Source organism: Miscanthus floridulus, chromosome 14, assembly GCF_019320115.1.
Source record: "Miscanthus floridulus cultivar M001 chromosome 14, ASM1932011v1, whole genome shotgun sequence".
In the NCBI taxonomy this organism is placed as follows: Eukaryota; Viridiplantae; Streptophyta; class Magnoliopsida; order Poales; family Poaceae; genus Miscanthus; species Miscanthus floridulus.
In genome coordinates, this window is record NC_089593.1 from 64,520,496 (window position 1) to 64,533,735 (window position 13,240).

The 13,240-nt window shown below is 42.3% G+C and overlaps 1 protein-coding gene across 1 annotated transcript; it reads right to left on the reverse strand.

Annotated features, from left to right (window-relative positions):
• Positions 1–1,243: 1,243 nt before the first annotated feature.
• Positions 1,244–3,371, reverse strand: LOC136505970 (very-long-chain aldehyde decarbonylase GL1-10-like). Its single transcript, XM_066501100.1, has 5 exons — positions 3,036–3,371; positions 1,925–2,247; positions 1,656–1,803; positions 1,529–1,561; positions 1,244–1,297 (listed from the first exon to the last, which is right to left on the reverse strand). Exons 1-5 carry the CDS (start codon positions 3,369–3,371, stop codon positions 1,244–1,246), a joined length of 894 nt encoding a protein of 297 aa, XP_066357197.1.
• Positions 3,372–13,240: the final 9,869 nt, after the last annotated feature.

Genomic DNA, 13,240 nt, shown 5'->3' on the forward strand with positions numbered 1-13,240 from the left:
CGGCTTCTGTCCGTCAGTGTATAGGCTGCGTGTCATTGTGCCTGTTGGAAGGGGAGCCTTACATTTGCTGGGCACATAAACCTAGCGGCCCTAACTTGTTAGACTAACCTTTGAAAGGCTTCATAGTGACCCCTGCCTGCTCACCTCGGAAGTGTTTTGGGAGTAATTAACCCGGGTATATGGGTATCACGACTCATAGTGAAAGTGTATAACCTCTGCAGAGTGTAAAACTGGTATATCAGCCGTGCTCACGGTCACGAGCGGCCTTGGAACATTTACGGAATAGATGATCACTAAGAATTATCTGTTTATGCTTTTCATTATTCATGTTTACATTGATCATGTGTTTTACTTTGGGATTGAAACAACTTGTTGATATTCTTATGCTAAAATTGTGACAATTAAAAGCTGAATGTTGTTGAACCTGTGTCAAGCCTTTTGAGCCTCATGAACCCTATGTTACACTTGTTGAGTATGACACGTACTTATGCTTGTATATTTTCATTATTTGGATAAAAATCCTGGATGGGTAACAGATGGCTATGGTAGTGACGACTTTTTTTTTGAGGAATATTAGACTTGTGGTCAACCAGTTGACGTCCCTGTGATATGGAGCTTCCGCGAGACATTTTTCATTATACTTCCGCTATATTTATGTGAAGACTATGTCTTAATATTCGTGATGTAATAAACACTTGTGATGATACTATTTATAATTTGTCGGCTTATGTGTGTGACTGATCTCTGGGTTCACATAAGATTATGCATCATATTTTATCCTTAAAATCGGGTGTGACAGGATGTGTGGCAGCATCAGTATTTTGCTTCCCAAGCCGCCACCATGTGTGACAGGTCCCTCAAATGTAGTGGAGTAGCAAACAAAAAATATTTTTCACCAGGAAACTTATAATTATTATACTCATGATATTCTTAGCTTGTGGACATATAGATTACACGCGTATATTCACGCAAGGACTTGTTTGGATGAACTTAAATCCACTGTGTAATCCCTACCGCCTACCGGTCAACCTGGATTGAGGTGGATTGGAGTGCAAGTGCAACCAAACAAGCCCTAAGAGTACATATCAAGAAACTCTGTGGTAATAAATATGGATATTTGTTGGATATCCAATCTCTGGGCAACGGAACCAGTAATTGTATATGATGGATATATTCACTGTTCAACTTATTCACACATAAAATGTTAACTAATCTGTTCCGCCAAAAAAAATGTTAACTAATCTCACTCCTCTTTCCCATTGTTGCCCTTCATGTTGTGTTCGGCCTCCATCTTCAGCTGCGCGCAAAGTAACGAAAGTTAAGAGGCATGTAACGGGTGACATGTGAGGCGGCGTAGCCACATGGAGACATTTTTTTTGAAGTGGTAAGTAATACTAATTAATTATTTTTGTGCATAATTTCGAATTAGTTGGAAATGGAGGGGTAAATTTAATGAAGAACCAAATTGAGTTCAATTTATACTTGTATCCAGATGAAATCTAGGAAGGTGGCTAAAGTTTGAAGCTACCTTGGCCAGGTTTCCCTTGTGGTGCATGTAGCCCTGAAAAGAAAAGAAGAGAAAATATGAATAAGCTACTCAGATGATAGAGAGTTATGTATTCCGCGCGCATTTGCACAAGAAACTGTAGACCTACTTTGTTTGTCCCATATATGTAATCACAGTATGTGAACAGAGAACCAAAATTGCTGTGGGTTTTTCCTCCAGCGTAGTGATGATAGTCGTGGAATTCTGCGCCCCCGTAGAATGGGATCACCCTCGTGAGGCTGAACGGGAAGTGGTAACTACATTTACAACAAGGGATTAATTAGTAGTAATTCATGAATTCATCAGAGACACGAGGTAAACCTCCCCTAATCAGAACAAAGATCGATTAGAGGTGAATAACATAGGTAGTTTATTTACCCGCAGTGTGTGTCGAAGGCTTCCATTATGCGGATGGCGTACAAGAGCCAGTGTGTGGTGATGTGGCTGGGCACGATCGCTGGCCCAACGAAGAGCGCGACGAGGTACAAGCTGAGCTCGGTGCCGGCGGCATAGGCCGCGGCAAACCCTGTCGGCGCCGTCTTCTCGTGGTGGATGCAGTGGATCTTCTTGTAGCCCCACTTGGTGTGCAGGAAGCGATGGAGCCAGTACGACAGGTAGTCGTCCACCAACGAGTACACCATGAGGTGCATCGCTGTCTCCCATACCGACGGCAAAGGAAGCCCCGTCCGGACCCCAAACAACTACAACAATTGTAGTATATATACGATCATATGAGAAGGTATAAGATCAACTGCATTGCATCAGTTAATTTAGTTGTTCTAGCTGAGGTGCCAGTACGTTCTTACTAGCTTGATTCCAATGTACTATTTCTATTTCAAATTATAAGTAATTTTAACTTTTCTAGTTACATAATTTTTGCTAGACACTTAGATATTGGCTATGTCTAGATACATAGTAAAATTTCATTGTACAATCCCTAATAATAAGCACATGATGATTCATTGTACAATTCTAATTCCTATTTGTATCATTCATGAGAGAAACATTGGCTACTAATTATGAAGCCCCAGTTAGCACATAAGCCATGTTTATCTACTCTAATGATAGCAGGATTAACATATAGGGCCATTTCGTCAGGGCTTCTCTCTTGTGGAACAGTTTCTCCGGAGAAGCTGAAACTGTTTTGAAAAATGTTTGAAAAATAACTGTAGTGTCGGTTTAGTTATCATCGCTGTCATATTCGTGAGGAGGAACTGTTAGAAGCCACGTTTTCGTGGCTTAGCTCCGCCCGTTAGAAAAACGGCTCCGACTCTTCTGGGCTTCTTTCCAAGAGCTCTGTTTCTTGGATGACCATTTGGCAGGGTTTTGATGAGAGCCGAAGCCACTCTAGAAGGCCTGCCAAATGAGCCCTTAATTTGCTATCTAGTCATGTTGACAATTACCATGTCAATAAATGTAATAAATTAAAAAAAATTAACATATAATATGTAGATATGTAGACGGTGGATAGACAGATGTGGTGCGAGACCTTGAATGCGGCGGAGTAGATGAGCGGGAAAGGACCCAAGGCGGACAGGGTGACACCCTTGCTGTCCCATATGTAGGTTAGGTACGCGGAAACCGGCGAGGGCTGTGGCACCCCGGGCTGGAGCTTGTGCCGCAGAGCGTAGCCCGGCGCGAGCTGCTGGAGGATCATGACAGGCAGCGGCGCCAGTGCGTACATGACGAGGTAGACGAGGGCGACGTGCCACGTGAGCCACAGGTCCGGCATCGCCGCCGAGTACCGGAACCACAGGGCCTCCGCCCAGGTCATGGAGCGCCCCAGCGCCGCCTCCGCCTCCGCTGCCGTGCCATAGGGCATCATCCTCGCTCTCTATCTAGCTAGCTAGCTGCAACTGCAAGAGAGAGCGTGCGTGGCCGATGTACTTGTGTTCAACTTCAGCAAGTAGCTATGGCTGCATGCTCGGCGTGGATCTATTGCCTGTGTATTTATAATAATGGATGGCGCTTGCATGCCTTTGCTTGCTCTGTGAAGACAAGTGCGGCAAGAGTGCGCAACCATTAATGGATACCTCATACCTCTGCTCTTACTAAAAAAGACCGCGCCGTGCGAATCCACGATACGTTTTTGCTACGCCAATCGCGAGAGCAGAGCAATAATCTATTTTTTTTATAAAGCTAATCCCAATTATAAGTATATCTTAATGTGCAAAGTCATCTACACCATTCCTCCACTATTACCCACGTCATCTCCCACTCATAGTCATGTCATCCCACTAACTTCAAACCTCTTTATGCAAGCTATTCATGTCATCTCCACTTAATTTCATTTCCAAATCCCCATAGCAACGTGCATAAAGCTAATCCCAAGTCTATCTTAATAGGCAAGTTATCCACATCATCTCCCACTACCTATCCACACCGTCTTTTATTAATAGTCATATCATTTCACTAACTTTCAACCTCTTAATATAAGCCATCCATATCATCTCCACTTAATTTTATTCTAAAATCCCCACAGCAATGCGGGGTATCTTCTTGTAAAGAAGAGTGCAAAATTCAGTGCCAACTAAGTCGAACTAATAATTGTTACAATACGTAACTCGTGGAACCTCTCAGTGCCGCCACCTCGTGAAAATGACATATGTAGGGGGCACCCCCTCCTGTTACCATAAAAAAACGACATATGTACATGTGATGCTAGAGCAATCAGTGTCGTGTGATCGACGCGGCCTTGAAGTCAGGCTCAATAAAATGAAAGTCAATGTAATGACCATAAAAACTGTGATTAAGGTCCTTATCTGGTTTTTAAATAAGGGTGTCATTCTTAAACTAATGCTTGGTGTTGACAACCAAAAATGTTCATTTTGTGAAGTTGTCAAAATGTGAAATGGACTTCACCATTACATTCCTCTCATCGAGACGGTCAAGAAACATATATGGAATGTCTAATTCGGAGTCCGGATGAAGAAGTTATGCCCTCGGAAAGATGCCTCGTTGTCAGGAGTTCCGACACAAGTCGGGAGTTCCGACTGTCGGAAGTGCCGACGTGTGTCGGGACTTCCGGGAAGCCTGAAGAAATCTGCTCGGGTGTCTGGGGTTATCCCTATGTCGGGAGTTCCGACCCAAGTTGGGACTTCCGACTGGACTTCCGACATACCTGACAGAAAATCCTGTTCGGATCTAGCCTTTTGGATTCCGATCCGAACTGTTTCAAACTCGTGGGAAACTTAGAAAATAAGGCTTGGAGAGGTTTTCTACCGGGATAAGACCACCCCCTCTATATATATGAGAGGATCATGGCCGATTGAGGACCCATCTATCCAATCATCAAACAAATCAATCTACTACCTCAACTCCAACCCTTTTGCCCTCTTCTCCAACCCCCATGCTGTTCATCCCTTGATCCGACGACCAAGGATGGCGCCCTAGGCTTGCCGGCCAGCCTAGGGCAACCCGACGACGTCCTTGCCCTGACGGGGTCCCTCCCGCGCGAGAGCTTCGACGATTTCTTTGCTAGTTTGCCTGAAAACAAGCCGGTTCTTCGTCACGTAAGCACGTTGGTTATCCTTTGGTAGTTTGCTTGTAGACCTCTCCGTTCTTCACTATGAAAGAGTAACATCCTCGCTGCATTCTTCGGTTTGTAGAGGCCCGGGCATCCAAGGCCCTGTTGGTATTTGATTCGGATCACTTCCGACGTCAACACACTTTTTGACGACTCTGCTGGGGACGATTGGTTCGGCTATCTCTTATAGCCGATCTCTCTGACCTAGCCTTACTCCTCGTTGATCTATCTTCTTGTGCTCGCCATTACCTTGCATCTGGCCCAAAAGGCCGATCGCATCTGGTTTTGACCCCTTTTGATCTTGTTTGCGATTTTGCAACAAGTTGCGCTGCTTATCAGAAAATTCAGCAAGGCGGTCAAGTTATAAATCATGAAGTACCAAGGTGTTGCATCACAATATTACTATAATTACCCTGAGGTACAACTTGCAAATGCATCTTATGATCCTAATAGTTATTTTGCAAGTTCTATGAGCTCTCATGTTGGTGTTGCTAGCTGTAATGATACTAGATATGTTACATCGGCTAATACTTTTGTTAATGCTCCTCATCATACACATCATAATTATGAATATTATGGTCAAGAGCCGATGCATGTTGTAAATTCTTCGAGTTTTGATGCTACTAGCAACATACAACACGTAAATTGTTATTCATCGGCTATAAGTTCACAATATGTGGTTCCACCACAAGACATACCGATGAATGAGAAAATTGGTTATAACAATGCTAATTATTTAGCCAATTGCTCTGAAAATTCAGCACCTTATGCAAAGATCAATGCCCACAATTCGGCTTTGTATTACGCTCATGACCATAGCCGAATTAGTGAAATTTTAGCAAGGCATTCGAGTGCTAAAACTCATAATTCGGCTCCATATATTGCTAATAATTGTAGCCGAATCAATGAAAATTCAGCAATGTGTGCACTTGCAAACAATCATGATTCGGCTTCATTTGTTGCTCTCAAATCAAGCCAAATCGATGAAGATTTAGCCCATGCTAGAAATCCATATGGTTCCTCTAAATGGAAGGTGCTCACTTATCATAGACCGTACCCATTATGCTATAATTACTTGAAAACTCCTAATGGTTGGTGGGTACCTGATTTTTATGAATTTAGTGGTGAAGATGATAAAACCACTATGGAACATATTAGTATATATCTCTCACAGCTAGGTTTTGCCGGTAAAGAAGACTATATGAGAGTGCGAAATTTTCCTTTATCCCTCACCGGTATTGCCTTTGCATGGTTTACATGTTTGCCGCAATGTACTATTGGTTCATGGTCTCAATTAGAGGAGCAATTCTATGAATATTTTGGAAAGACTAAAGAGAAAAGGCCGATCATAGTTGAGTCATCGGCTAAAAGAGGATTGCTAGTGGGCATGAAAGAAAGAATTGATTCAGATGTAAGCAAAGGTTTGGCTATAAAAGCCGAACAATACAATATCCTTTCTGAATCAATCACATCTCAAAAAACAAGTCTTGCTATAGAAAAACATGGAAAATGCCAGAAACCAGCTAGACTTGATTTTTTAGGAGCTAAAGGGGTTGTACACTTATCTAGTGATTACCGCATCATTGATGGAGATCAAGCCCCTACAAGCAACAAAGGAGGGCTACCTGCCTACTCAGAATCGGCTGAGATGACTTCAAAGCCAGCTGAGCCGATTGTTGTCTTCCCTGAGTCAACTAGGTCGCCTGCCTCTGCCGCGTTCCCTGAGTCGGCTAGGCCGACTTTCTAGTCGGCCAAGCCAACTGCCCCTGCTAGTGCCCAAGTCGACCTAGCCGACTTCCAATCGGCTAAGCCGACTTTCTCGGTCTTGGCAGCTGCCAATGCATCTTCGGATGATTCAGCACCTATTGTTGACCGTTCTCTAGAGATGAAGAGCAACATCATGCAAATCAAGGACGTGCACTTTTCCAACATGATCAACAAGGTAGAAAACACAAATATTTTGCTCAAATTCCAATCTGGTCATACTATTTCAATTTCTGCATCTATTAGAGATATCCTTGCTAATTATTGTAATAGACCGATTGAGAATAGCAATTTATTTGTTGATGATAAAATAAATTCAGATTCTATCGGCCAAGACATTGTTCCATATGGCAAGGCCGATAGTGGTAATTCATCAAAGCTAAAGCTTCCTGTAAGCAATTGCAAAGGTGTGGCCAAATGGATTGATAATAAATTTGATCCATTCGTTTGCCTAGCTTTAAAGCCGACTCCACAAAAGAATCGGCTAAAGAAATCAAAGTACACGTTTGACTTTACTTTTTGTGATCATGTCTTTGATGTCTTGCTCAAGAATAATTTTATTAGAATCATTGATCACAATGTTTTGCCATCCATTAAAAACTTAGAGGAGCTTACATATTGCAAATGGCATAATTCATCTGATCGTAATACTTCTGATTGCAATGTGTTTCGTCGAGTCATCCAATCGGCCATTGATAAAGGATGATTGAGATTTTCTGAAGCTCAACACATAGACCAATTGGATTCAATTGGTCTTGATGGCTAATAGGTTTCGAATCGACTTTTATTAGCCGATTCACTCAAAGCTCAAAACTTGAATCGTCAAGTGAAGGCAAGGTTGTTGTTGATGAATTGCAAATAGAAGATATTCCAGAGGACAGTAAAGTTATCACAGTTCTAGAAGACACTGGGGGGCAACTGAAATCTCTCCAACCAAAGCAAAAGCCGATTGATCTCATTGAGAAAGGGGAATCGGCTAAGAATCCTCCTTTGGAGCATGCCTGTCAAGATGGGGAGAAGGAGGATGCTCGTAAAGCTAATGGAGGTAAAGGTCATGATAAACAAAGAAGGAGAAGGCCGAAGCTTAGCTTCAAGGAACTTCTAGCTAAATATGAGAAGATAGCAAAAACAAATATCACCAATCGGTCAAAGAAAATCCAATTATCAAAATTGCCTCCAAAGCACAAGTCTCAAGAGTGGAATTGGCAAGGAGATAGATCTCTCTCAGCAACAACATATTCTCCTTTTGAGCAGCCAATTACCATATCATATGGACCACAACCCGTATATTTTCATCCTTTTTCATCTTGGGGCTGGTTTGATCAAGAGGCACATGTTTCACCATATTTTAGGCCACAATATATAGAGTATGCAGCTCCTAGACATTCAGAGAGATCATCATCTTGTAAAGACCAGTTTGATCAAAACCGGTCTGGAGCTCAACCAAAGAAGAAAGTGGTAAAGCAAGTATACTGCGTGAAGTATGATGGCCAAAAGAAGAAAAGTTCAGATCTGAATTTAACAATCGAAAAGCCGATTACATTGCTAAAAAATCCGGCTATTGATGGCAAAGAAGTGAGGAAGTCATCTATTAATATTCTAGGTGCCACGTCTGAACAAAAGAAGGTGGGAGTGCCCAAAATCAAGAAAGATTTACCACTGTCCAAAACAGAAATAAAACCGATATACTCAATCGGTTTACCAAAGTGGCAAGAAAACAAGCTACAAAAGCTTAGTACAGAGAAGCTAAAAGAAAAAGTCTTGGCATGGGTTTCCAAAGCAAGTATTCAAGCTCAGAAGGACGATGTTCAAGCAAGTGGTGCAACAAAAGCAAAGGAGAGAAGGAGATTCAAGAAACAATTGCCAAGTTGAAGGTTTGCACCAAATCATCAAAATTATTGGTCATGGCATCATCCATATTCTTTGCCTATGCCTATGTGGAATTCATTCCCCGGTATGCATGGTTATCCCTTAGCTTCTTATTTTGATCCTTGGTGTGGATCTTTATGTTATGGAGGGTTGCCAAATTATTTTACTTATAGATGATCAAGAGCCAAAATATTTATTTTGGTTATGCATGCTCTTGTGGATGAATTCATATGGTCGATATTTTGATATCGCCCTTAGTGTAAAAATATAGCCGATGAATGCTTGCGACCATCATGCTATTAGAAAGCCCCCATGGATTTTACTTTGTTGGTCTTAAGGCCCGGGGGGCATGATATATGCATTTTGATTTACTTCATGGATGTGACAATATGATTAGTCGGCTTGCAAATAAGGCCAAGGTGTTGGCATAATCATTATTTCTCACAATGGTGCTATTGGAGACATCAAGCCGATTAAAATTATATCTGCACCAACATTTGAGCCGAATGTGTTTTTATTTGGCTTGGCTATATCGCAATCCATGGGGTATAACATGTTGAAGCCTATGGTGATTCCTTGCTGGTGGTACAACAAGTTGCTAGTGAATTTCAATGTTTAGAAGGGTCACTAAGAGCTTGTCTTGATGCTTGCCTTGGTGTTATTGATTATTTTGCTGGATTTCAAATTCGGCATATTCCGAGGCATGAAAATCAAAAGGCCAACATGTTAGCTCAACAAGCATCTGGCTATGATGTCAGCGCACATAATTTCCATATTCAAGAACAGCCGATGCATGAAGATTTCAATTTTTCCTGTGTAGGTACAGACCAGTCGGCTAAGCTGACTAACCAAGTTGGTTCAGTTGACTACTCTCCTGCTGTGGCCAAGTTGGCTAAGCCGACTGCCCTAGTTGGCCAAGCCCACACCTCTAAATCGTCTAAGCCTACCGGCCCAGTTGGTTCAGTCGACTTTCCTGTGACTAGCCCCGTGAATTCGCCTGAGAAGCTATCAAATCGGCCCGATATAACTTCCAGTGATGTTGGGGCCGATTTAGAAGATTAGAGGACTCCCTTGTTGAGATATCTACATGATCCAAGTGCCAAAATTGATAAAAGTGTTCGGCAGAGTGCCTTGAAATATGTATTGCATAATGATGAGCTCTATCGAAGAACCGCCGAAGATTCGCTGCTTAAGTGCTTGGGATCAGATCAGGCAAGAGTGGCTATGGGAGAAGTCCATGAAGGCATCTGTGGTACACATCAATCAGCCCCGAAGATGAAGTGGTTATTGCATAGAGCCGGTTTCTATTGGCCTACTATGAGGGCCGATTGTTTTCGCTACTATAAAGGTTGCGAAGAGTGCCAGAAGTTTGGAAATATTTAGCTTGTGCCTGCTGCTGTGCTTCATCCTATCATCAAACCATGGCCTTTTCGTGGTTGGTGGTTAGACTTCATTGGCCAAATATATCCCTCATCTTCGAAGGGACACCGATTTGTGTTAGTTGCTACAGATTACTTTACTAAGTGGACCGAGGGAGTTCCTTTGAAGAATATGACACACAAGGAAGTAATTAAGTTCATTACTGAGCATATTATTCATAGATTCAACATCCCTCAAACATTAACTACATATCAAGGGACATCGTTTGTGTCTAAAGAGGTGACGGAATTTGCCGAATTATATAAGATCAAGTTACTCAATTCATCTCCATACTATGCTCAAGCCAATTGCCAAGTTGAGTCTAGTAATAAGACTTTGACCGAGCTCATCAAAAAGAAAATTGAGGAGAATCCAAGGAGATGGCATGAAGTTTTGTCTGAGGCTCTATGGGCACATCTTATTTCAAGGCATGGTGCTACAAAGGTTACTCCTTTTGAGTTAGTATATGGCCAAGAGGCCGTGTTGCCTTTCGAAGTGAATTTGGATGCATACAGGCTTGCTAAACAAAATGATTTATCAGTTGTTGTGTATCATGATTTGATGATGGATAATATCGATGAGGTGACTGATGTGAGATTAAAAGCTCTCAAGGAAATAGAGAAAGATAAAGCTCGAGTTGCCAAAGCATACAACAAGAAAGTCAGGAGCAAATCCTTCCAAGTGGGAGAATTGGTGTGGAAAACCATACTACCAATTGGATCGAAGAGCAATCAGTTTGGCAAGTGGTCACTGAACTGGGAAGGTCCTTACAAAGTGGTCAAAGTTATATTCGGAAATGCATATGTGCTAGAGACATTGCAAGGTGAACGTTTCACGAGAGCAATCAACGGGAGGTACTTGAAAAGGTACTTTCCAAGTGTTTGGCAAGAAGCCTAAGTGCTCAACAAACAATGGCCGATACATGTATCGCCCTTAGAAAAAATGGCCGATGTATACATCGCCCTTAGCCGCTGAGCAGCCGATGAGATGGGAATCGTCGCTGTTTGGTTTTAATTTATTTGATTAAGTGTTTTCAGGTTTATGCATCATTCACCTGAAAACAGGAGGGCATATGTTGACAACCAAAAATGTTCATTTTGTGAAGTTATCAAAATGTGAAACAGACTTCACCATTGTGTTCCTCTCGTCGAGACGGTTAAGAAACATATACGGAATGTCTAATTCGGAGTCCGGATGAAGAAGTTATGCCCTCGGAAAGATGCCTCGTTGTCGGGAGTTCCGACACAAGTCGGGACTTCCGACTGTCGGAAGTTCCGACATGTGTCGGGACTTCCGGGAAGCCCGAAGAAATCTACTCGGGTGTCTGGGGTTATCCCTACGTCGGGAGTTCCGACAAAAGTCGGAAGTTCCGACTATCGGGAGTTCTGACCCAAGTCGGGACTTCCGACTGGACTTCCAACATACCTGACAGAAAATCCTGTTCGGATCTGGCCTTTTGGATTCCGATCCGAACTATTCCAAACTCGTGGGAAACTTGGAAAATAAGGCTTGGAGAGGTTTTCTACTGGGATAAGACCACTCCCTCTATATATATGAGAGGATCATGGCTGATTGAGGACCCATCTATCCAATCATCAAACAAATCAATCTACTATCTCAACTCCAACCCTTTTGCCCTCTTCTCCAACCCCCATGCTGTTCATCCCTTAATCCGATGACCAAGGATGACGCCCTAGGCTTGCCGGCCAGCCTAGGGCAACCCGACGACGTCCTTGCCCTGATGGGGTCCCTCCTGGGCGAGAGCTTCGACGATTTCTTTGCTAGTTTGCCTGAAAACAAGCCGGTTCTTCGTCACATAAGCACGTTGGTTATCCTTTGGTGGTTTGCTTGTAGACCTCTCCGTTCTTCACCATGAAAGAGTGACATCCTCGCTGCATTCTTCGGTTTGTAGCGGCCCAGGCGTCCAAGGCCCTGTTGGTGTTTGATTCGGATCACTTCCGACGTCAACACTTGGATAAATTAATCGAGCGACTACTTTGAACAGGTAGCTAGTGAAATTTGTTCGGGTTTTTTTATGTCAAGTTACACGAGACGTAGGAGTAACAACTGTGCATTCAATAATCACCGTTCAGATGACTTCTGAACAAAACAGCCGCTGCCGCCCTTTTAATTTATACTCTTCCTCCTCGTCGCCGCCCCCTATAAGCAAGTCTCATCTCCTTTCTTTCATGGCGAGTCAGCTGGTGACAAGAAGAAAAGCGGACTCCTCTCTTGTTTAGTACAGTTCTTTAGATTTAGTTTTTCTTATGTTTAGTTCATATAAATCTACTAACGAAATTAGATAATTTTTTCTTAGGGTCTTATTACATTACATGCGATGATTTCAATGATTGCTGGGACAAAGTTACCATTTCAGCCGTCGATTTCATCGGTAGGAGACCAATTCTTGGCCATTATCTACAAAGGTCGAGGTGCTCCTAGGCACTCTCCACAGATATAGTAACTCTAGGTCATCGGACACATCATCGATGGATGTGGAGAGGAAATCGGATATCCAACGTGGCGAATCAAGGGTTGGAGGTGATGAATCTAGAGTCTATGCAAGTGCAGATGTTCTTTTATCGCTTCAGATGCATTTTGGGCTCCTTTCAGAATGTTGGATTTTACGGTATGTTTATTTTTTGGGGGATTTACCATTGAATTTGACATAATATCTATACTTTAGCTTTGGTTCAACAAGGCTCTATTTACCTAGAGCATTAAAAAAGAACCTCTAGAAAGCAGACCATGTGATAATCTGAATAGTATATCGTATCCTTTTATTTTAATTTTGTTTTCATGTGTGTATCTTTGTCTCGCGCTTTAATATAACTAGGAGAATACCCCGCGCGTTGCTACGGGATTCCAGACAATTTAAAAAAATAGACTATTTATATTTATAGTTATTTGAATAAAACTATCTTAAATTAATTTTAGTGAAAGGTTTGACACATCAATGTGAACAGCTAAATGCATGTTAGTGGATGAAGGGATAAGAGCAAATCAAAGAGACTCTCTATATCCTTCCTAAATGATAGGATTAGAGATTTTGGTGAAAAATTACCCACCAACCACTTGTCTAAATGGTTATACAAATATAGCTGTCTTCTATTCCG